Consider the following 23,058-nt stretch of genomic DNA (forward strand, 5'->3'; position numbering starts at 1 on the left):
AACCCTTTCAGTAAAGAAGTTTTTCCTGATATCCAACCTAAACTTACCCTGGCACAACTTGAGGCCATTTCCCCTCGTCCTGTCACCTGTCACCAGTGAGAAGAGACTAGCCCCGCTCTCGCTGTAAGCACCTTTCATATATTGGAAGAGAGCTATAAGGTCTCCTCTCAGTGTCCTCTTCCCCAGACTAAACTGCCCCAGTTCCTTCAGGTGCTCCTCGTAGGGCATATTCTCCAAGTCCTTCACAAGCCTTTTTGTCCTTTTAAGTTAAACAGTAATTCTTTGGAAAAAAAAAAAAAAAAAAAAAAAACCTGACAATATGTGACTCTTTGACCCCCACTCTCATTTTGGCTTTACAGAGTAAACAACCTAGAAAATGAAAAAAATATATATAAGCAATATACTTACACCAGAATACAGAGGCATAACAAACTTTATGGTAAGAACTGTAATGACATTTCCGACTTCAGGTAGATAATACTCTACACATAGGATCATGGAAACAAGTCAGGTATACAGACTACAAACAAAGAGACTATAGAACATTTCAAATTAAGGGAGGCACTTCTTCATTATTTTCAGAATCAACATTACTTTTCATTGTCTCTTTAATCTTCTCTGGCTGTAGCTTAATAGGTCCTTGTCCAATTTGTTCCTTTTCTGGGATTATCTTCGTCACATCTGGGAATGAATATTTACTAGGATCCACCTCTAATTTCTCAACTTGTTTGCTTCTGAAACAAGAAGGAAACAAATGGAAAATAACTTTATTTCAGTGTCAAATATAACAACACTGTTTTGGATACCTGTTATAAACTCATTGACTTCAGAGTGAGAGTTGTTACTGAGCCCAAATAAATGAGGATTAAGAGTCCTTATTACTCAAAAAATGTTCATTACAAAAACACAGTGTAAACAATGAGTACTATGAAAGTACAACTAAATCTTCACTATTTTTTTACAACAGAATGTCTATCTTACAAAAATAAACACTAATAGTTAATTTTTTGGCATCGATAATTTGCCTAATATCAGGACATTAAGATTGCTGGTATCATATTATAAATGATTGGCTTCTGATGTAAGACAGGATTTTACAAGCATAATTGCTCCTTCATTTTTCTGTTCATTGTTATCACACAAGGTGATTATTAATTATAAGATGACAGATTTATCTTTGGAAAGCAGAAATACTCTTTTATTTAGACAGAAAATGTGATTATACTAATTTGCTTGCTTATATCAGCTAATTCATAGGTTTTGGTAATGTAAATACTAGCAATGTTTGTATTATGAAAAAAGAGATAGTGTAAGAAAGGCTAGAAATATAAAAGAATCTCCAGATTCAACCACTATTAAGGAAATTCTTTTAGACCACACTTGCAGATGTGGACAGTCCACTCATTAAGGCAACCAAGAAACATCACATAGTAATCAAAGATTTGAAATATACTTTGTTTTGTAGCATTTAAAGCAATTCTTTGTTGTTGTTGTTTGTTTATTTTCTAGAAGAGGAGATAAAATGTTTAAACAGAAAAATTCTAATCTGTTTACAGTAAAAAAAATAAAAATAAAAAATAAAAATAAAAATAAAAAATAAAAATAAAAATAAAAAAATAAAAATAAAAGGCAAAACGGGAATTTCAGTGTACAATGATCTAATTTCTGAAAATTCCAGCATGGTTTGTTTATCTTTGTACTAATTTTACTATTATACTAAGAACTACTTTGGGTCAAAGTTCCAAGCTAAACATTACAAAAGACAGTATATTAGTCTACAAGATGTGAGAAAACTCCTTGTTTACTCAGGAGATCAGAAAGGCTTATTAGGACTAGTACAAAGGAAAATGTAGCAAAGTTACTGGATGAAAGAATGCATTGCTTTGATGACAAAATAGGTAATGAAAATATGTAAATAAAATATATCAAAAGATTTTTAATTCAAAATAAACCATCTTTAGTTTTTTAAATGTGAGAGTTTTGTGAAGAAGCTTCCAAAGTCTGCCTGTGTTTCTTCATTAGTCTCACAGCTCATGCCTGTGTCAGATCCCTGCCCAAGCTATGGAGAAATGAAGAGGCAGGTTTCTTCACCTATGCTAGGGCCATGAAAAACATGACTAACAGAAGAGGCCGTAGTCAGGTCTTTCAGCCTTACACCACTAGAATTGTTCTAAGGAAATTATTTGCTCATTTTGCTGAGCAGGAAATGTCCAGAGAAGCTTACACCTTAATAATCAGAATAACCTTTTCCTACAAGTGATGATAACAAAAGCCACTGAGAAAATGTGTTACAAGGAAAGATACAAGAAAACTGTTATTTCTTTACTCTGAATGTTCTTCCATTTATAAGGCTAGATTTTTAATTATACTAAACAGTTTAATGAGACAAAAGTGGATTCATTTTGTGGCAACATTCCAGAAAATGTTCATTCATTAGAGTTAAGAAACATTTCTGTTTCCTCTGCAATTTGAGAAAAGTGCTGTCACCTTGAAGGATTTTATAAGTAACCATTCGGGGATTCCAAGAAGAATACACCCTGTCTGGAATATTAATATTATCACTAGCGACAAGTCACTAATTTTAAGCATCTCAGAAAAAAAAGTAAAAGAGCATAAATGTTAAAATTAATCAGCCTCAGCATGTGCTTCAGTCACATGGTAGAAAAGATTTACCTTGATTTGATGTATTTTAACTAGTAGTGGTAATTTACATTTGTTCTGAAACTGTACAAATTGCTAGTCATGAAAATACAGTCAACACCATGGATTTTGAATAATTCATTGCTTAGTAGATGAATAAACTTCAATACACCAAAAACTAATTAACTGTATCATAAGTAACAGTCCACACCAACAAGCTAGTCACCAGTCACTCTCAGAATTTAATCAGCAAATGTTATCTAGGATTATCTTTTAGCAAGGACAATAGGAAAGACTGAGAATCATCACAGGTCAGATATTCTGTACTTGCTTAGTACAGCTCATGGTACTCCCTCAGCTAACTTGAAAGTAATGCTTGGATGATGACAAGACTTAATTATGCTGAAGTCAGTGCATCTATGACACATACACAAGTCATTCCAAAATTATTGTCTCCTGTCTATTTCCATGGAAACTACAAGAGATACAAAGAGCACAATAACACTATTTGACAGGGCAAACTCAGCTACAAATTACTATTTTTCGACAGTCACCACCATTAGCTGTGCATTTTCATTAGCTATGAACAAGAGCCTCCATGCTGCGTTGGTAAATATCTCCATAGCCATCCAGAACATGGTTTGTGCCTCGTTTCACTGTTGCCACTGCTGAAACTCACCACCCACTGCCTCACAGCGCTCACATCCACTGTTGGATCACCGTAAACATTCAGCAAATGTCAATGAATGTCAGTTGGTGCCATTTTTTCTTCATGAAAGAATTCAATTCCACACCTTTGTTTCATATGCACTTCCATGCCAGTTGCTATTTTGTCAGACTGCCCCTCTGCTGCTATCTGTCACATGGCAACAAAACGTAACAGAATATTGCTGGGATGATTCAACCTCTACTGCCGGACCACCAATGTCTGCCTCTGATGTCGTGGGCCAACATAATAAAGAAGGAAGCATTACTTTCAGAACAGCCGTTGCACGTCTCCTGGAATCACACTCTTCTCATCATGCATCTATGCAAAAAATAGTATGACAACTGATGATGTCATGATGTCATGGTTTTGTAACTTCGCTATCTGAAAAATTTTGAAAAAGAGTCCAAAGATTTCCTATCTAGGAGAGTAAAAAATATTCTTGTTGCTAATGCTTTTCCATAAGCAGTGGTAAAATAGTGAGGAAGGCAATAACATTTCTTGCAGGACCAACTACCGTATATCTAGAATATTCAGTGTTCACAAATGATTTCAATTTCATGCACTACTATCTGCTGCTGAGTAGTCTCTACTCAAGTGAGAATGATGATCTACAGATTAGATCATTACGCAAAATAAGAAATATTGAATTAAGTGCTTTATTTTTTTTCCTGTGTTTCTTTCCCTTAGAAAGGTTATTTCTATCTCTATTTAGTTGAAAGATGCTTTAAAAAAGAAAATGACTTCACAATAAAGAAATGACAGTCAGTCCTTCCATTTTGCATAACTATAGCAGCCTGTTGATCAATCTGGTGTGTGACAGAGCTCAAGTCTGATAATTTGATGGTTTTTTTCATAATTTACACTTTTGTTCACACCATTCTTAATTCCAATATTTGATATTTTAATAATTTGACAGTTACATTTTCTGGTTTCAACTTTTGAATTTCAGTAAAAGTTTGGATTGCCAAAGATTTCTCATACTCGTGGTCCAGAAAATACACTGGCATTTGATTGAAAGTTTCCTTTCTTGCATCAGCATTTCCAATGATAATTACAAAGTACGACCAACAGTTCTAGAGAGCCAATACCAGCATCCAAGTTTCAGTTTCACAGTTTTTCCCCTTACCTTTGTTTTCAGTCACTTCACAATATCAAATATCAAACTGACCTTGCCTGTTAGTAAGAAACATGCTCCAAAATGTTCAATATACGAATCCATCTTAAATCATATTTTTACATCTTAATTATCCCAGAAGAAGAAAAAGCACTGCTAAATTTGTTATTCAAAGCTGAGTCCTGTTTAAACCTCAGGGAAGCTTGCACTGAAGACACTTTATTCTAACAAACTGTTAAGACCTCACTTACAAAGTTCTGAAATGTTATAAAAATAATGTTCATAGCAGGGTGGTTGAAGCTAGATGATCATTATGGTGCTTTTCAACCCATTCTATGATTCCATGAAAAACACTGTAAAGTATGCCTATGCTCTCAGTCTTTTATCCTTGTCACATATGGACTTGAGATTATTTTAGATTTTAGAGCTTGAGAGTTAACTGAACAGTATTTTTGAGAATTTTCTGAAGTGTCCTCACCCTCATATAATTATGAATTATTAGACATTTGTGTGAGCAAATTAATTTTCAAATCACTTCTTAGACACCCCACATTTTTTCCTCAGTTATTCAAATGATAGAGGTGTATACTCTATATTTTGATTAGCTCTGGGCCTCCATGAGAATGCAATTCAATCTACACTTTAAGCTCAATAGTGAAAAAAAAGCCTTTTTAGAATGTTTCTTAGTCAGACCTCATCTACTTTCTGTTTAAAAAGTCAGTTGAACTACTACTTCTATGTTTTCTCCTATTTCAGACAACGTAACTTGCTTTGAGAGCAGGAATTCTCAGTATCTTCAAAAGATATCAAACTATGTAACCTGTAAAGATTATTTCTGCAAATCCATTCAACTTTTCAGATTTGTGATCATCTCCGAGGCCTTTGCAGAAGGCACTCACAACATCTCAGTAGAACTGATAACTGATTTGCCAGCTGTGATCTTTCCACACATTTACTCCTCTTTTGTGTAGGCCACGTTTCAGTTGCACTTACCTGTCTTTTAGTTAAAATATTCATTCTTGGTTTAGGAGCAGAAATGAAGGTAAATTTGGGTTTTGAAAAACTGCATGAATCTGCTTGCCATTCCTTCAGTTTAGTTTGTATACAGCTTCATGAAATGTCTGGCCTCGTCTTACTTCACCTTTCCAGTTTGGAAATTAGTTATTTTGTTATATGATATTCCTTTCTGCAACATTAAATTCTCTTCTTTCCAACTTGTCACATCTCTTTCTGCAAACTGCAGAAATGTGCTGGGAGAGATCCTCAGCCATTAAATTTGTGGAAAGGAGAGGAGTAGTCCCACACTTAGCAAAGATTCTTTAAAGGATTCAAATTAGAATGCTTTTTGTTTGTTTGTTTGTTTGTTTTTGTTTTCATTTTCTGTTTCTGTCTTAGTAAATAGCTTTTATCTCAACTTATGAGTCCTATTTTGTTTCCAGTTCTCTCCCTCTTGGGAATGACTAAATGGCTGAGTGGTGCTGAGCTGCCTGCCTGGTCTAAGAGCAACAGTGTATATTAACATTTAGAGACATTTTCCATTTTCTTTTTTTTTTTTTTTTTCTTTTCCAATATGATACAGGAGGAACAGCCTAAAGCTGAGTGTACGGGAAAAGAGTCATTAAGTCTATGCCACTGTTACTCTTAAATTTCCAGTATAACTTTAGAAAAGTCAGTTCCGACCTATGTATAAATTTCACCTATGTAACAATGGCAAATTCAGCTTCTGTTCCTCATAAATGAATTCTGACACCAGAAACAGTTAAGCCTGATGCAGCTGCTTTATTAGTAGATGTTCTATATGTATAATAAATCAAGAAACCAAATTCCTGCTAAAGTAACTTATCTCTTTGAAGGTTTGAAATACAGTTTTGTATACAGTCATAGAATGTGACAGAAGTAATGAGCATCACCATATAATACAGCTAACAAGTTAAGAAATTTAAAGCACTATATTATAGTTTAGCAGATTATGTCTGACAGAATTTAGCTAAGACATCTGTAGCTGTCAAGTGTAATCACTGTAATGAATATTCTTCTGTAATCTAAGAGACAACTATTCAGCAAGTTTTTAACATCTGGCTAGTCAGCAATTTTTCAAATTAAGAAGTCAAAACCTAGTATTTTTAGTAAGGGCTATAATTCAAAATGCCTCTTTCCTAATTCTCCTTTTGTGATTCGTATTCCTGCAATATTTTAACAATAAAAATTGTGTTTTTTCCTTCAAAATCTTCAGTAAATATGTTAATAATTACTTAAAAGTGGACTGAAATCTAACAACTCCTTGCACTTGGCCGTAGAGTACCATTAGTTCACCACTTGGCTGGAAAGGTGGCCTGCTTCATTATTAGTCTTCAGTCACTTCCTTTGTAGCCAAAGCTAAAGGTACACTAAGAGCTGTAAGGAAATACATATTACCAACTCGCTAGTTGCCAGCTCTTTTGCTGTTTGGAAGAATCTATTTAGAACTGAGATCATGTATCTAAAGAAGGAAGATCTAATTTTCTCCTAGAGAAAAGTTAATACATTTCTTTTAACTGATTACTTTTAATGTTCGAAGGCTGTAGCTTCTGCTTCTGCTGGAAAGAACCATTGCTATTGTGTACCAAATACCCATCATTTGGCCTGGATCTTTTAAAAAACAATTGAAATACTCAGTAATTAAGAAGGTGAACTGTTGTAATCACTGCTGCCTAAGGAAAGGTTACAGTGATTGTGTCTTATTTGGAATGTCAACAAATTCTTGCAGTCATCTTGTTGTCTTTTCACTTGGCAGGCCAGTCAAGAAAAGAAGACAAAAGCAATCCTAATTAAAATTAAGAAATAAAAAGCAGGAAAAATGACATGAGAGACACTTGCAGTGCCATTTGGCCAGCATCCTAAATACTGAGACCAAGAACAGTCATGATCCATAATACTAGTCTTTACTGATCAAAAATCTCTGATGAACACTTTGAGACCTCATTAAGAATTGCAGCCACTGCCACTGAACCAGACTGATGCATTAGTTGGACTCTCTCTAGGAAATTTCTGCCATTCTTGAACTGAGGAGCCCAGAACTGGAGACGGTGCTCCAGATGTGGCTTCACCAGGGCAGAGGAGAGGGGGAGTAGAATCTCTTTTGACATGCTGACAATGTTCTTTTTAATGAACCCCAGGAAAATGAAAACCTTGTAGAATTGCTATTGGAAACAACTTAGTGCAGTAGCTCAATGTATATACTCTATCAGTGAGCAAATACATTCATGAGAAAGATTCAAAACCTCTTTTTTTTCTAAATGGTATTGAGAGGCTACATAGCAAGCAGTTCTGCAGAGACAACTCCCAGTAGGTGGTATAGTTTTAGTATGCGCTATTTCAATAATCTGAATGAGTTGATGGAACAAAACTAATCTGCAGAAATAAGTGCTTTTCTGGCTCTGCTATTCGAGCAGACCATTTTATAAACAGCACCAGACAGGCCATTAGTCTAAGGTTTTTATACACAGTTGTAATCTATACAAATCAATATTTTCGTACTTTCAACAATAAGATACTCAATAAGAAGCAAATACTCTGGCAATTGAATAACTGATGTATAAACATTAAAACTAATGGGAAAGAAAAAAAGGAATTACCTTGTACTTTTTTGCGTTGTGTTGCTGTTAGAAGGTTTGACTGAAGTTGATAATTTTTGCTTAGCCAGGATTATCTCTTTAACCTAAAATAAGAAGAGACAGAAAAATATGTCCCACAAAAGTTGATATTTATGCTCAAAAGCATTTAAATTATCTGTCAAAAATTGAAACAGTAAGAGGATGTGCATAAATTTTCTTTTGTGACATTTTGTCTTTCTGTTAGGTTTTAAAACTCTTTACTCAGGATGAAATATGTATAAGGCCATTTAACCAAATGATTGAAATGGAATCATATTCAAATACGTATATAAGTATATATATTTTTAAATGTTTAAATATATGCATATCTATATTAAGTATGTTGCCTTGTTTAGTACCGTGTTAATAATGCACACTGATTTTCTCTGTAGCTAATGAGCTTTTTCTTGATGTGTCTTCTACTCATATTTGAGTCTTAATGTCTATGTTAGTTCAGACATTTTTATTAAAGCATCTGCTGCATTCTGGACTTCTTCTCACTATTTATAAAAAGGAGGAGTGACTATAAAGCCTTTCAGCAACTTTACTAAAATGGAATTTCAAGATTGAAGCCTAAGTGAATTCCCTTTCTCAAGGAAAACATGTCCATCACTATTTTTTGGAAGGAACATATTTCCTGGTTAAAACATATCTCTTTCCTTTCATAACAACATCATGGGAGAGGGATCTCTTAAGCACTTGAAAGGAAGGAGGAGAACAGGAACGTAACAGAATTATAAAAGAACTAAAACAAATAGTTCATTTTATCTAGTATTTTGTAGTAAGATTGACTTGAAAGTGTTCTGTTCCAGATCTCTTAAAGTCTTTGCTCCAAACTGTGTAAGAAGTAAGACAGATTTATAATTCTGTAGCTTCTATAATTAATTTCTGAAATGCATTGCCAAGAGGCTGATCTCTTCTGATTCTGTCTATATTCTGGTGAAGGAAAGTGTTTTTCTTTGAACCTTCCGTCACTTCACAGGGGTCCCTAATGCGCATTCCTTTGATCACCCTGACACTAATGTTCCTTACTTCACCCACTGAACATATTGTCAAGGAAAGTAAGGAAAATCTCTGGTCCTGCAATCAACAGGAAAGGCTTCCTCGATAGGATAAAATTTTTCCAAGGGTTTGGCAACTAAGTGAAGGGTTAGGATTTGTGTACTAGATCACCAACTTTTTTACTCAAAAGCTCTCTTGCTCAAAAGATTCCTCCTACTTCTCTTCAAGAAAAAGATAAGGTGATATTGTCTAATTTCTTTTTGTTTGCTTTGAAACAATATACAACTATTGTATGTGAGGTTCACCAGGACAGTGATCGCATGTTGATCTCTCAGAGAAGTCAAGAAAGTGAGCCAAACTAGTATGGAAAACAGAACTGATAGAGGTTAAACTTTGGTTGAATATAAGACTTTTGGCTCAGGAGAAAGTTAAATGACTGGAATTTGGAATCAGTGATATTTACGAAGAAAGTTGAAGTGAATATAGTGAAGCTTTCTAAAGTAATTCTATGAAACTGTTAATATTTAGAACATTCAGAAACCAGAAAGGAGGTCTTTTAAGAACATTAGCAGATAACTCTAAAAATGGATGTGTTAAACAGAATCTGGAATATATTTCAGAAAAGAGAAGGAATTTGTGAAAACAATATTTTTAAGCTGAGTCATCTTTTCAGCCTACAATTTTTTCCTACGGTGGCTTTCTTCTCCTGCAGTGTGAATTCCACTGAGTAACAGAGTTCATCTGAAACACATTTATTCTGAAGGAAGAAATGATTTGTAGGGTTCCACAGCTGTATGTCTCCATATGCACTGTATGGCAATGAAATATTACTACATTTTCCACACCAAGCTGAGTTAGAATTTTATGAAATTTCATCAGATAATTCTTACACTGACATGCATGACATATATCCTTCTATTTTCATATTGAGGTAAATAACTCTCAACAACCTTTAAGTTTCTGAATGCTTTTGAATGCCTACACTATCAAAAGCTGTCAGTGTTCATTTGTTATTGCTCATACAATGAAGGGTTAAACAAAAAATCAAAGTTTTCCCTTTGATTTACTAATCAAATTTTACTAATAAAGAAAGCTAAGTTTTAAAATCTGAAACATAATACAGAATGTATCAGAACCCCAAATAAGAAAATGTTTGCGAGTAATACTGATTTTTGTTGCTGTTTCACCAACAGTAATTAACATGACACTGGTATAATCTATTGATGGCATTTTACAAAATTGGTGATTTAATATGTCAATTTTGGTTAAAGTTAACCAAGAAACTCTCACTTTTTGCCTTTCCTGCATCATTTGCAATGATGACACTGAGCATAGAGGTTCAAAGGTTAAAAACCTTCAGGTCACAAATATTTTCCCAGAAAAAAAAAGCATGTACAATGTACATGTATCAACTCCTTGCTCATACAAAATCTGTACAGACACTTAAGATTATTACAGGATAAACATCACACTTGAAAAGTATCACTATAACAATTCATTGAATGTTGTGTCCTTCGCCTTTGTCTTGACAACCGTTCAAAAACTGTAGAGAAATTTCTCTACAGTTAGAGAGATGTTAGAAATTTCTGACATCCATTCTGCATTGGTTTGCTGTACAATAAATAGTACATTTTAGAAAAGTGTTTCCAGAAAATGAGATGAAAATTATTTACTTTCTTCTGCTTTATGTGGAATTTACTATCTATAACATCTATGGGATGGCAAGGCCATCAGAGAGGCAAGTAGAGATATTTTATTTTTAATTTTAAAGGCTGGGAAAATATGATGAACAGGCTGAAAGATGTACAGTGAAAGATGTACAGTGTTTAGCAACCTACTCAGAAACTCACTAAAGCAAGGAAAAAACACTGAATTCAGTTAGCTTTCTGATAGAGATCTTTTCTGACAGTATTGCAAAAAGCCTTCTGTGTAAGTCTACTTTTATTTTAATATTATTTTAAAAATTTCAATTACCTATGGAATGTGCTAGATCTTTTATTTAGTTACAAATAATTTTATTTTGAGAATAATTATTTATCAGGAACAGAAATGTTAAATATAGTGCAATATAGTCATTAGGTTTTTCTTATCACTGATAAAAACTGAAAAGAAGTTGCATAAACTATCCTTCCTCTCATCTTGAAATAATGAATTAATATCAAGTTCATGATAAAAAATTAGTGCTATCAAATACTGTTGATAACTTCAACCACAAAGTTCTGGAAGAAAAACTTGTACTGACCTTACAGTTACTCTCAAACATTATTCATTATATTACTTTCCTAGAATACATTCTTTTCATATTAATATGATTTGTAGGGATAGAAAGCATTTGAAAAGGATTTGTATCCCAAAAATGTAATTTTCATATATATGTGGGCCACACGAATTTTATAAAATTCATTTGGTTTTATTATCTCACACAGACAAAAAAGCTTCTTATTTTCAGTTCTTTTAAAAATACTTCTTCATACATGGCTTTAGAACATGACAGATTTTGCAGAGGATATATATAAAATATATATATAAAAAGCTGTATCTGTTGAAAATACAGGAAAAAAGTTCTATAAATACTGATTTATTTAAAAGTTCTTTAAAGGAATTCTAAATCATACTTTTTGGCTCTTTGATTGAATTGTCATTCTGGAACGTTCCTTGCTTGGGAAATATATCCTGAATAACTTCAGCTAACTAGTTATTACCTTTAGCTCAGAAACATTCCCAATGTACTCACAACATTTAAAATACCTTTCTGTGATGCGTCCTCAGATTATTTTACATACCTTTGGCATGCTGACAACTAAATGACCAGTTGTTTGTGATCTTTTAGCAGAGCTGCTATCTGGCTTCACTTCCTCAGGGAGCACAAGTTGGAATGTCTGTGAGAAAGCACAGAGTTGAAGTATATCTGCTAAAAATCTCAATTTTTTTTATTTCTTTATTTTTTTTTAACCTGGATAGGACACACACATAAGCATAACTATTACATTCTTTGATTTTTACAGTAGTCTATGTCTAAATCCTCTCACTTTAAATATAGAATTAATAACCCTAATACACAATTAACATGCTAAACAGAACTAACAAGAATAGCTATATGTATATTCCTGAGTTGCTGTCATGAATTGCTGTTTCTGAAGTGACTTTTATAAAAAATGTTATAAAATGATGCTTGACTTACACTAGCAATTAAATAAGAAAGCTTATCTAGCCTATTTTACATTAAAATTAATTCTGAAAGTTTATGCAGTTGGTAAAGATATAAATACGGACTTTAGCTTACTATTTAAATGTTTCAAATTTTTCAAAAAGCTGATGATAAAAATACAGCCACAGAGAACGGAAAAAAGTAAAATGACGTTTTAAACACTCTTTCAAAGGAATACACATCCATTTGTTTCTGTCAGCTATAAATTCCAGATTGTGAAACTGCTAAATAGTAGCCTAGGGCAACTAATAAGCTCTCTTAAGTGATTTATGGTACCCTATAATGGAAATAAAAAGCGAGAAGGAGAGAAAGAGAGAACGGAATTTCATTTCAGGCTTTGCACCTCTTCTGTTAGGATTTCCACAGCTTATATGTGGTTCAGAATAATGCAAGTATGAAAGAGTGGTTCTTCTACATATGTGCACACAAGCTGATAATTACAGAGTACACTGAATAACCATTGTAAGCACTAAGCATTGATCTGACATGAATTTAATAAGAAAAAACTAACCTTTCCTTTCACCAGTACTCGTATGTAAGTTGGCTGGACATCAATATCAAGCAGAGAAGTGTCCAGATGTCTTCAAAATGAAATATATATAAATTAATAAATTTTGCAATACAAATCAGCACTTCAGATTATTTAACTCTTTAGTAATAACATGACAGTTTGTAAACAACAAAGTTAAATTTTAGTTATTAAGCTAAATGAAATATTACTTGGATTTAGTGGAAAGGTTTTTGGAAGAAAAATATGATCTTCCTATGTGTTCACAGAACATCAGATAAAACAGTGCCTAAATTCTGCCAAGTCCTCAACATCAGTCTTTCAGTACAGATATTGTATAATTCCAATGTTTCAAAATCTTTGTGGAAAGTGAGTTTTTTTGTGTGTGTGTTTTTCTACCAGTTTACTGCTTTACATTAACATGAAAATTTTCTTACCTGCTATGTAAAATTGTGGAAGTGTTTTGCTACAATTGCTAGCGGGTAAATTTTTAATAGAAGGACCCTTTTTATATTGACTGTAAATAAATACTTTATATTTCCAGAAAACAGAATTTTTACATTTCAGTACTGGCAAACAAAGACTGTGACCTGTAGAAGCTCCCCTCTAACATCTGCTCTTCATCATGTGAAGTATACTCTTGTTCCTATGGCCAGCTAGTGAAAGTATGAGAACATATTTCCTATTTCCCTTCATTTATAATGTTACTTCTGAGGTGAAATCTTCAAACTTCTTCATTTTCATTTCTTACAGAAAAGCACAGACTATTAGAGAATATCCAGCATTTTATTGCAAGTGAACAGAATTTTTAAGGCTCAAAAAAACCTAATTCTTATAATTCAGAAAAAATTGAGTGGGCTTGTTCTAAAGGAAATTAATAAGCTTAAAGGGAAAAACACCTGATGTGAATTCTAATACAAATTCTAACAAGTTCGTATCAGGGGTAAATAATCTTGGCTTTCAAATCCCTTTTTGATCCATAAGTAAAGCTGCTAAAGTACCTAGTAGTACATACTACAAAAGAGTTATAAGGTTTCCTTTTCATATTTTGGCCTGTTTCAGCCAAATTTCTTCCAGAGAATGCTCTGTCATAGTTTAGGAAATATAGCATTAACTATGGATTCTTTCCAATAAGCACTATGCACGAGGCTATCCTACCTTGTTTCAATAAGAATTTAACTAGAAGGACCTGAAGTTTACTAGAGCCCTTCTAGGGCCAGACAACAGACAAAAATTCCCATTTCCAACAATTCTACTCTGCCAATGAATGGATGGAAAGGATTTTACATAAGTATAAAGGGACAAGTGTGGAGGAAACTTGTCTGTAGACTGCAGAAGACATCAATTCAAAAAAAGACTATTAAGACACAGTGCTCTTTCAATCAGTCTGAAGGGTCTTTGAGTTATACAGTTCAGTATATGCAGTATACAGTACAGAGGCTTCAAGATTGATTCTATAACCCCCTGTATAATTTGTTTTCCTCTTGAAATTCCCATTACAAAATGGAGTATATTTGGAATACTGTGTATTAGAACTTATGAATGGCAAAAATGAAGTGGAAAAATAAATAATGTCTGACCTGTAAACAGCAAGATCCAAGATGAACTGATTGTTTTCTTCATCATCTTTCAAAGAGAAATGAAGCCTAATAGTAATGATAAGACACACCATCAGAATCAATTGAGATAAATAAACAAACATTACGACCCACTTCAAATTCAACTACTAGCAATTTCAGGTGAATAAAAACACCCTAAAATAATCATGTGGCATGATTATTTTAGATATGGTTTCAAATTTTCTTCATGAGTAATAAAAATTATTGACATACTGACATTTGAGCTAGAGTCACTCTTACATTCACTTTCTGTTCTCCATACTCAACCCCCAAGAAACAAATAAAAATAGTGCTGAAGGTTAGTTAAACATAAGATCAGTCTGTCAGTGCAGAAAGAGAGACATCTGCTGGCAAAATGTCTTTTTTATAGATGTCTTCATAGAAAAACAGTTCATGAAAATCATGAACAGCCTGAAACCCAGTAATTCTAACTTCATAATTTGTTTAAAAAATAATTTCATGTTTTTTTCATGCAAGTTACCTGTAGCATAAATATCTGCATGTGCATTTGTAAAGTAAAAAATAAAAATTAAAAAAAAAATTGCATAATATCCTTGATTCTACAATCTTTATCATATTTGTTAAAAATAAGACTGTAGATTCTACTATGTGCTTTTGATCTGCTGGCAAACTTCTAAAATTCATGAACAAATCTCACCAGTTATAAATTTAAAACTACTCTTGTACTTCTACTATTAAGAGATCTAGTCTACAGCTACAAGTTCTGATTAAACACTGAAAGTGACATCAGATTCCTCAGATACTTTGGGTACATCTAATAGAAAAAAGCTAAACTGTTAATAGTTAGCCTGTAATCTCTCAGAAATAAAAATACAGATATACTCTTAAACTCTTTTCTCTCCTCTATTGTGACACAGACTAATTGGACAAAAGCTTACGGACCTTTTAGTTTATGCATATTTTTGAACAGAAAACTGCAAACATTACAAACAGCTTTTTTTCCCATTCATACTTCCTTCTCTTACTAAACCCAAAATCTTGAGAATGCATTAAAATAAAAAGGGTAAAAAAAAAAATAGAGAACTGTAAAATTTTCTAGGTGAAAACTTGAGTAGAAATGAGGAAGATAAATAGTCTTATTTTCTGAGTAGCATACAGTGATTTCCCTTGATAACCTTCCAGCGTCAGATAAGCCTGGATATTGCTTTGGACATTAGACTTGTGCAATAAAACAAAAACTTCGGAGGGCACCATCTGTCTACTCTTTATTTATGTCTCTCCAATACACTGCCAGACTACACTGAAGAACTGGGATATTCCTGTTGAAGCCATAACAGCAAAGAATGTCAATAAACTGACTTTACCTGGGCACATCCACACAGTAAATTTTAATCCAGTAAACTCAGGTGATATGAATAGGACTGCTACTAACAGTTACCTCCAGATGACTGTTTTGCTTAAAATTAGATAGCCTGAGCTTTATTCTAAATGCTTTCTATTATCATAAAATTTAAACTATTTAAGGTTTGTCATCTTTGAACTACAAAATCATTTTTTTGTTTTCTGTCAACACATTTTTACAGAAAGGTACATGAAAACAACGACAAAATTATTCCATTGAAGATCAAATACATACAAGCTATTACCTACAATTTTACCTAGATCATTGAAAATTATGCATTGACCCTGTAACGTAAGATTTCAAATTCCTTAAATTTGCATGGGTTTATAAATTTCCAAAATTCAGAAAGCATTCTTCATGCTAATGATAAGTACTTTCTTAGCTTTGGGGTTTTGTTTGTTTGTTTCTTTTCGCAGTTAAACCAGTCTTAATTTGGAAAAACTTATTCAGAGAACAGCAGACAGGTATGTTTCCCTTCACAGGCCACTCACTGATCATAGGCTCCTGTAAAAGGCAGTTTGGGAAGCTGTTTATAAGGAAGCAATTGTCTGTCTGCTGTTTTCTATTAATATAACAAGGCTTAGTTTCAGTTTCCAGTGAAATCAGTGGTAACACATGGCTGATATTCCAGGAAATTCATTTCAAAACAGAACTTGAATATCCATGTGCCTTTGAAGACACAAGTCTCCATTGATAGAGACCTCATTTAGTATCAAAAGCAAAGACGTGATGTCATGAATAGAAGTGAATTACATATGCTACACAGTTCTGCCAGGTTTATATCTGTCAATTGAGGACTGAATGATTTTGTTCAAAAATAGTACTTACACATAATTTTCCACATTTAAAGTGGCTACTTATACACATGTATCTTCAACAGTCAAATTCTGGTTACACTTTTTCTACTATTAGCAAGATGCTGCTGGAGAGAGAGATTTTCCATAGAAGGGAAGAAGAGAAAGGAGTTTTTACAGAAAAATAAATTCTTTAGTTTTCAAATATCAAGATATAAATTAACAACCTTTAACACTTTACTCACTGAAAACTATTTTTCCAGCATCAGAGTATAATTTCAGGAGTAATTTTCCCCACTTGAAATACAATACTACATATCAGAATTTGTCATTTCTCTTATTTTTTGTATTATCACACATCTCAAAATAGTGGTTTAAATCAACTGTAAAGATAGCCTGTTTAAATTCTTCACAGCATTGCTTCCTTACATACTTAGGCATATTGATATTCAGAACTTTTCCTTCTGCAGTGACCAGTTTTGGAAGAGGCTTCTCTCTCTTTTTTGATCCTCTAAACAAAATAGAAAGAAAAACAGTTTATAATTTCACATAATTTCATATTTTATGTTGAATACCAAAACAGAACGGAGAAGATGTAAGGAAGGCAAGGATTATCTGGTACTGGATTTTAAGGATACAACTTATTTCAGGAACTAAACAGGTTGTGTCAGATGTCCAACTGAACACGAAAAGCATGATCTAAAGCTGAGCAAATGCTCTGTAGTATCATCTATTTACACAGATAATAACTTCTTAGGTGTGTCACTCAGTATTCATTGTCAAACACGATATCAAACATGAGTTAGCTGGCAGAAAGTGAAAATTCTGAAATCGAAACAATGGAGCTGGAAAGATAAATTATTATACTTAAAAACCCTGTTTGAGGCAAAACAAAATAAAGGGTAAAATAAAAAATGGAAAACAACAACAACAACAAAAAAAGCAGCCAGTATATTTTATTCACATTTTTAAAGCATATTTGCACAGGTAAAGACGATATTCAGTGTGAGGCAGATGCCAGCCTCCTCTCTGTGTCTTCAAAAAGGGTGTTCATCTTCAGTTCCCAAAATATATTAAAACAAAAAACATACCTTATATTGTCTTTCGCTTTCCTTTTTTCTTCAATATATCTGTGAGTTTCTAATCTAGATTCTGGAGTATATGGTGTTGGCTCCTCCCAAAATCTTCTGTCTTCTTCATCATCTTCAGCTGTTCTCCACATTTGTTGTTCCCTTTCTCCTTCTGTCTGATGATTTTCTTTGTATTGTAGGGAGTCTGGGCTACAAAAAACCACACGGAATATTGTTTGAAAAAAGAAGAGTAGTAGCACTAATAATTACTTCTTGCAATAATATATTTTTTACCCCAATATGGATATTAATTCCTACCAATAACAATTTTTTAAGAATTTGGATAACTTATTCTGCTCTACTTCTTGCAGCAATAAAAAAAATATTTCAACACAATTCATTTCACTGATTTAAATAAGAAATGATACTATGATTTTGCCAAGCCATCTGAAAATCCTGAAAGATAGTTCAAAAGAGTTAATTTCAGCAGCAGAATTGTCAGATGCCCTTATAACCTTCAGGTGAAAGAAAATCTTCAGTCCCTGTTATGTTTAAATATTTCCTATATCAGGCAGTAAAAGATAAAAAATTTATTAGATAGCAACTTTATACGTACACATTTCAAGTGCCATTTTTGACCCTAAGTCACTTTTTCCCCTAGCACTAAGCTATCTATATAGAGTGAAAACTAAATTTATGATACAGCTGTGATCTGTGAGAACAAAGTTTCACAACTAGTGGAAACAAGGATGTGTCACCTGGGAAGAATACAGAGATGCTGTCTGGACATACAGAGATGAGATTAGGAAAGCCAAGGCACAGATGGAACTGGACTTGTTGAAGGATGTTATAGAAAAAAGAGGTTCTATAGGTACATTGGTCAGAAGGGATAGGTGAAAGAGAGTGTTCCTCCTCTGATAAATGAGAAAGGAGAACTGGCTACAACAGATTGGAGAAGGCTGAGGTACTCATTAAGTTCTTTGCCAGAGTCTTCACTGGCAGCCAGGATTCTCATATTTCTCACAACCCTGAATCTCATATTCCTGAACCTCTTGGTGGGAACTGGGGAAGAAAACTCCCCCACACTCTAAGGGCAGAGTAAGTCTGAGACTGCCTCATGAGACTGAATTTGTACAAGACTATGGGGCATGATGGACGTGCATCCAGGGTCCTAAGGGAACTGGCTGATATGGCTGCCAAACTGCTCTCCATCATACTTGAAAAGTCATGGCTGTCAGGCAAAGTCCCCAGTAACAGGAAAAAAGGGAAACATCACTCCCATTTATAAGAAAGGGAGGAAGGAGGATCTGGGGAACTTCAGGTCTATGAGGCTCACCTCTATGCCTGGGAAGATCATGGAGCAGATCCTCCTGGAAGATACATTAAGGCACATGAGGAATGAGCAGGTGATCTGAAACAAAAGGCACAGCTTCATCAAGGAAAGGTCATGCCTGACCAATCTAGCGGTCTTCCATGACAGAGTGACAACATCAGTGGACAGAGGGAAGGCAACTGATGTCATCTATCTGGACTTCTGCAAGGCCTTTGATATGGTCCTGCACCACATCCTTATGTCTGAATTAGAGAGATATAGCTTTGAATGGTGGACTCTTCGGTAGATAAAGAATTAGCTGGAAGGTCACAGCCAGATGCTTGTGGTCAATGTTTTTAAGTCCAGGTGGAGGCTGGTGACAGTGTCCCCCAGGGGGCAGTCTTGGGACCAGTACTCTTGAACTTCTTTTATTAGTGACATAGATGATGGGATTGAGTGCACCCACAGCAAGTTTGCTGCAGAAGGAAGAGATGCCATCCAGAGGGACCCTGATAAACTCGAAAAGTGGGCCCTTGTGAACCTAATGAGATTTAACAAATCAAAGTGCAAGGGTTTGCACTTGGGTTGCAGTAATCCTAGATGTGTATGCAGACTGGGAGAAGAAATCCTTGAGAGTGGCCCTGTTGAGAAGGAGGTAGGGGTCCTGGTAGATGAAAAATTTAACATGAGCCAGCAGTGTGCACTTGCAGCCTGGAAGGCCTGGGCTGCATCAGAAAAGGGGTGGCCAACAGCAAGAGAGAGATGATTGTCTCTCTCTACTCTGCTCTCATGAGACCCCATCTGGAGCACTGTTCCTGTGCCCAGGCCCACAACACAGGAAAGATGTTTAGTTTTTGGAGAGCATCCAGAGGAGAGCCACAAAGATGATTAGAGGGATAGAGGGATCTCCTATGATGATTGGCTGAAGAAATTGGTCTTGCTCAGCCTGAAAAAGAGAAGGCTTCAGGGAGACCTCATTATGGCCTTCCAGTATCTAAAGGGAGATTATAAATAGGAGGGAAATCAACTTTTTACACGGGTAGGTAGTGGTACAACAAGAGAGAATAGTTTTAAGCTAAAGGAGGGAAGATTTAGATTACATGTCAGGGGAATCTTTCCATACAGAGGGTGGGAAGGTGCTGAAACATGTTGCTCTGAGAGGATGTGGATGCCCCATCCCTGAAGGTGTTCAAGGCCCAGTTAGGTGGGGCCCCAGGCAACCTGATCTAGTGCTTAATCTAGCAGTTGTCAACCCTGCCTGCGGCAGGTGGATTGGAACTTGATGATCCTTGAGGTCCCTTCCAACCGAAGCCATTCTACAATTCTTTGATTCTAAGAATCATGGAAAGTAGACTCTACTGGACTAAAAATGGACTAAAGATGAATGTCAAGTACAGTGAAAGATAAAGTGAGAGAAAAATCCTTCTGCTGTCTTAGTCTTTATGTATAAGGTTTCAACATAAGGTTGAAGAAGTGTAGGTAAACATTTCCATAGACTTTTACACATCTTGAAAGATGTTCAAATTCTGTTTCATCTTAATTAATCTTAATCTTATCTATTAAGTCTGAAGCAAAAGAAATCATAGATGAAGAACAGCCTTGTCTGAAACAATTGTATTACCTTAAATAACAATTTCCAGCTGTCCTCCTGAAAGAAGCTATCAATTACACCATTTTGGCACCCAGACAATTTAGCTTGGAGATACAGGACAAAAATTCTTTTGTACTGTCTACAGGTCAGTAATTAATGACATTTATAATTAATTATATTTTTCAGTAGGCGTAAAATGCTTGAGGATAAATGCTAGAATCCCACTAGAATCAGTAATGAAGACAAACATGAGACTTTAAGTAGAATTACATAACCAGTATTTCAGGAGGAAAAGCAAAATTATTTCTGCAGAAAGAGAAAAATGATGATTAGATGATTACTTAAAAACTGTTGCTACCTACTGTTACCTGTCAAGTCCAAGCTCAGCTTCCATTTGTTTTTCTTTCCTATCCTTTCTTTCACGCATCCTTCTTTGAGCCTCTTCTTTTTCTTTGGCTCTTTTGAGAAGGTAAGCTTGTTCCTGTTCTCTGATTTTCTGTTTCACTTCTGGATAGGATTGAAGTGCTTGAATCCTCTCCGAACGTTCTATTTCTTTACTATCCAAATACTTCCCAAATGGAAGAAAAATCCATAAATGTACATGAGAAATTTTAAACATGTTGAAGCAAATAAATCCATTAAATTGCAGGTTAATTTAATATTCGTTTCAAACTTCCAAAGCACTACTTAAGAAACAGTATATTAAAAAGAATTAACAGTAAATTTCTATTCAGATCTGAAAAAGTGTTTGTGCCTGACAGTTGCCTTTTGCATGCTCTCAGAATTTTACTTTGTCTTATTACTATGGAGTAGGAAGAGTCCCTTCAGCCATTTCTGATATTTTTTTCTGATTGTGATTCAACTCATGGAACCATTACAAATATTTTTCTTTAAATGTGTTCATTTACTGCTGACAAAGTGAGTTGAAGTTAAGGAAGTGTCTGTGCTTCTCCAAGGTAAGGTGTGAATGTGTACTTGAGGTCATTTTCAATGACAGGAAATCGTTAGATCAGTCCCTGCACAGAACCTCAATCTCAATGTATCTATTTACAGCAGATGCAATATAGTGCATTTTCATGTCAACTTCTACCTTTCTATCCCTTACACTGTTGGTATGGTACATAACATCAGTACATTATCAACAACTTGGTAACTTTCTGAAATCATGATAATATTTTAAAAAAGTATTGTCTGTATAAAGACAAATGAGTAAAAAGCCAGAACTGTACTGTGTACTGTGTATTTATCTTTTTGGAACTTCATTAAAGCATCTCCAATGAAAATGACAGATGACTTTAAGAAATAACTGTGGTTTATTCAAAATTCTTAAGAACAGACTTCACTTTCCTGAGGGCGGTAAGAAAAAGATTCCTATTTTTTCCTACCAATTTGTTTTGGATTAGTATGTTGAGTCAACAAAGCTGGTTATTGATTTGTTCATAAAATGAACAATAAAAATCTTACTTTTAATTGATGAAGTGTTGCCACCACAAATTGTCTATAACCTTCAAAGTCAGTGCAAGGATTACCCACTAGAAACAGTTCCTTCAAATGTATGTTATATTTGAGGGTTTCGACACTGGACAGTTCACCAATGAAATTTGCTGTCAGGTCAAGCTTCCTCAGTTCTTCACAGCCTATTTGAATAAAAAAAAAAATCATTTAATTTGTTCATAACATAAATGCACATGACACACATACACACAAAGATACAGACACCTAAATGCACTTGGTTACTAAAACTGATGCCTGCATTTGCCTCTTGTATAATACCTTCATCCTGTCAGGATACATCTTTTACAAGCCACAAGTAGAAGACTGACTCACAGCTAAGCTTTCAGGAGATTAGAATATTTATAGAAAGAAAAAAAAATCCTGATAAAATGGAAAATATTAAAAAAAAATACTCTTGGTTTCATGACTATTAGAACTTGTATACTAGGTATTAAATGCTTCATTTCCAGACAAGATAAACTTCAGCTTTAAGAGTCTGATCATCCTGGTACCATCCTCAGCTGAAGTCTTCTCCACGTGCATAAAGAGTGCCTAATTGCTTAAGAAGAGCAGGATGACTTATGCGTTTCATTTCTGTGCAACGTTAATCTTAACTAAAATTACCAAAGTGTTAATAAAATGCTTTCTAAAAATCTACTCCAAGTTGAGATGAAGTTTTGTACTTTATGGACTCAGCTATTGTTACGAATATTTTATCACTGATTAAATTTCAAAAAATGGTGAGAAAGCGGTGTGTTAACCAGAAACATTTATTATAGTTAGTAACACTAAATTTGCTAACCAATTGGTCTGGGCAATCTGGATTCAGAATTTATCAGCTACTCCTTTTATCATAACCTGTCCATGAGTCATAACCTTGGTGTAAGAGTAAAAAAGTTCAGCTAAGAGCAAATTCAACTTCTATGCTCATCATTTTAATCACCTCTTTTCCTTTGCAGGTCTACTTGGCAAGTATTCTATGCATAATGGAACTGAAAGAGC

At 34.3% G+C, this 23,058-nt stretch overlaps 1 protein-coding gene across 3 annotated transcripts in view; it reads right to left on the reverse strand.

Moving 5' to 3' along the window:
• The window catches only part of LRRC6 (leucine rich repeat containing 6), a 35,751-nt gene that overhangs the window by 4,886 nt on the left and 7,807 nt on the right, over positions 1 to 23,058 (reverse strand). For 2 of the 3 annotated variants that reach the window (NM_001277456.2, XM_040679048.2), the window contains 9 exons: positions 22,027 to 22,199; positions 20,931 to 21,130; positions 17,681 to 17,869; positions 17,023 to 17,100; positions 14,394 to 14,459; positions 12,817 to 12,886; positions 11,881 to 11,976; positions 8,078 to 8,160; positions 416 to 734 (listed from right to left, as the gene is read on the reverse strand). In NM_001277456.2, coding sequence (NP_001264385.1) covers positions 548 to 734; positions 8,078 to 8,160; positions 11,881 to 11,976; positions 12,817 to 12,886; positions 14,394 to 14,459; positions 17,023 to 17,100; positions 17,681 to 17,869; positions 20,931 to 21,130; positions 22,027 to 22,199 — 1,142 coding nt within the window. In that variant the 3' untranslated portion in view covers positions 416 to 547. Of the gene's footprint in view, positions 1 to 415; positions 735 to 8,077; positions 8,161 to 11,880; positions 11,977 to 12,816; positions 12,887 to 14,393; positions 14,460 to 17,022; positions 17,101 to 17,680; positions 17,870 to 20,930; positions 21,131 to 22,026; positions 22,200 to 23,058 lie in introns of those variants that run through there. The other variant, XM_046920672.1, reaches the window with a different exon arrangement.

This window comes from Gallus gallus, chromosome 2 (assembly GCF_016699485.2).
Source record: "Gallus gallus isolate bGalGal1 chromosome 2, bGalGal1.mat.broiler.GRCg7b, whole genome shotgun sequence".
Taxonomy (NCBI): Eukaryota; Metazoa; Chordata; class Aves; order Galliformes; family Phasianidae; genus Gallus; species Gallus gallus.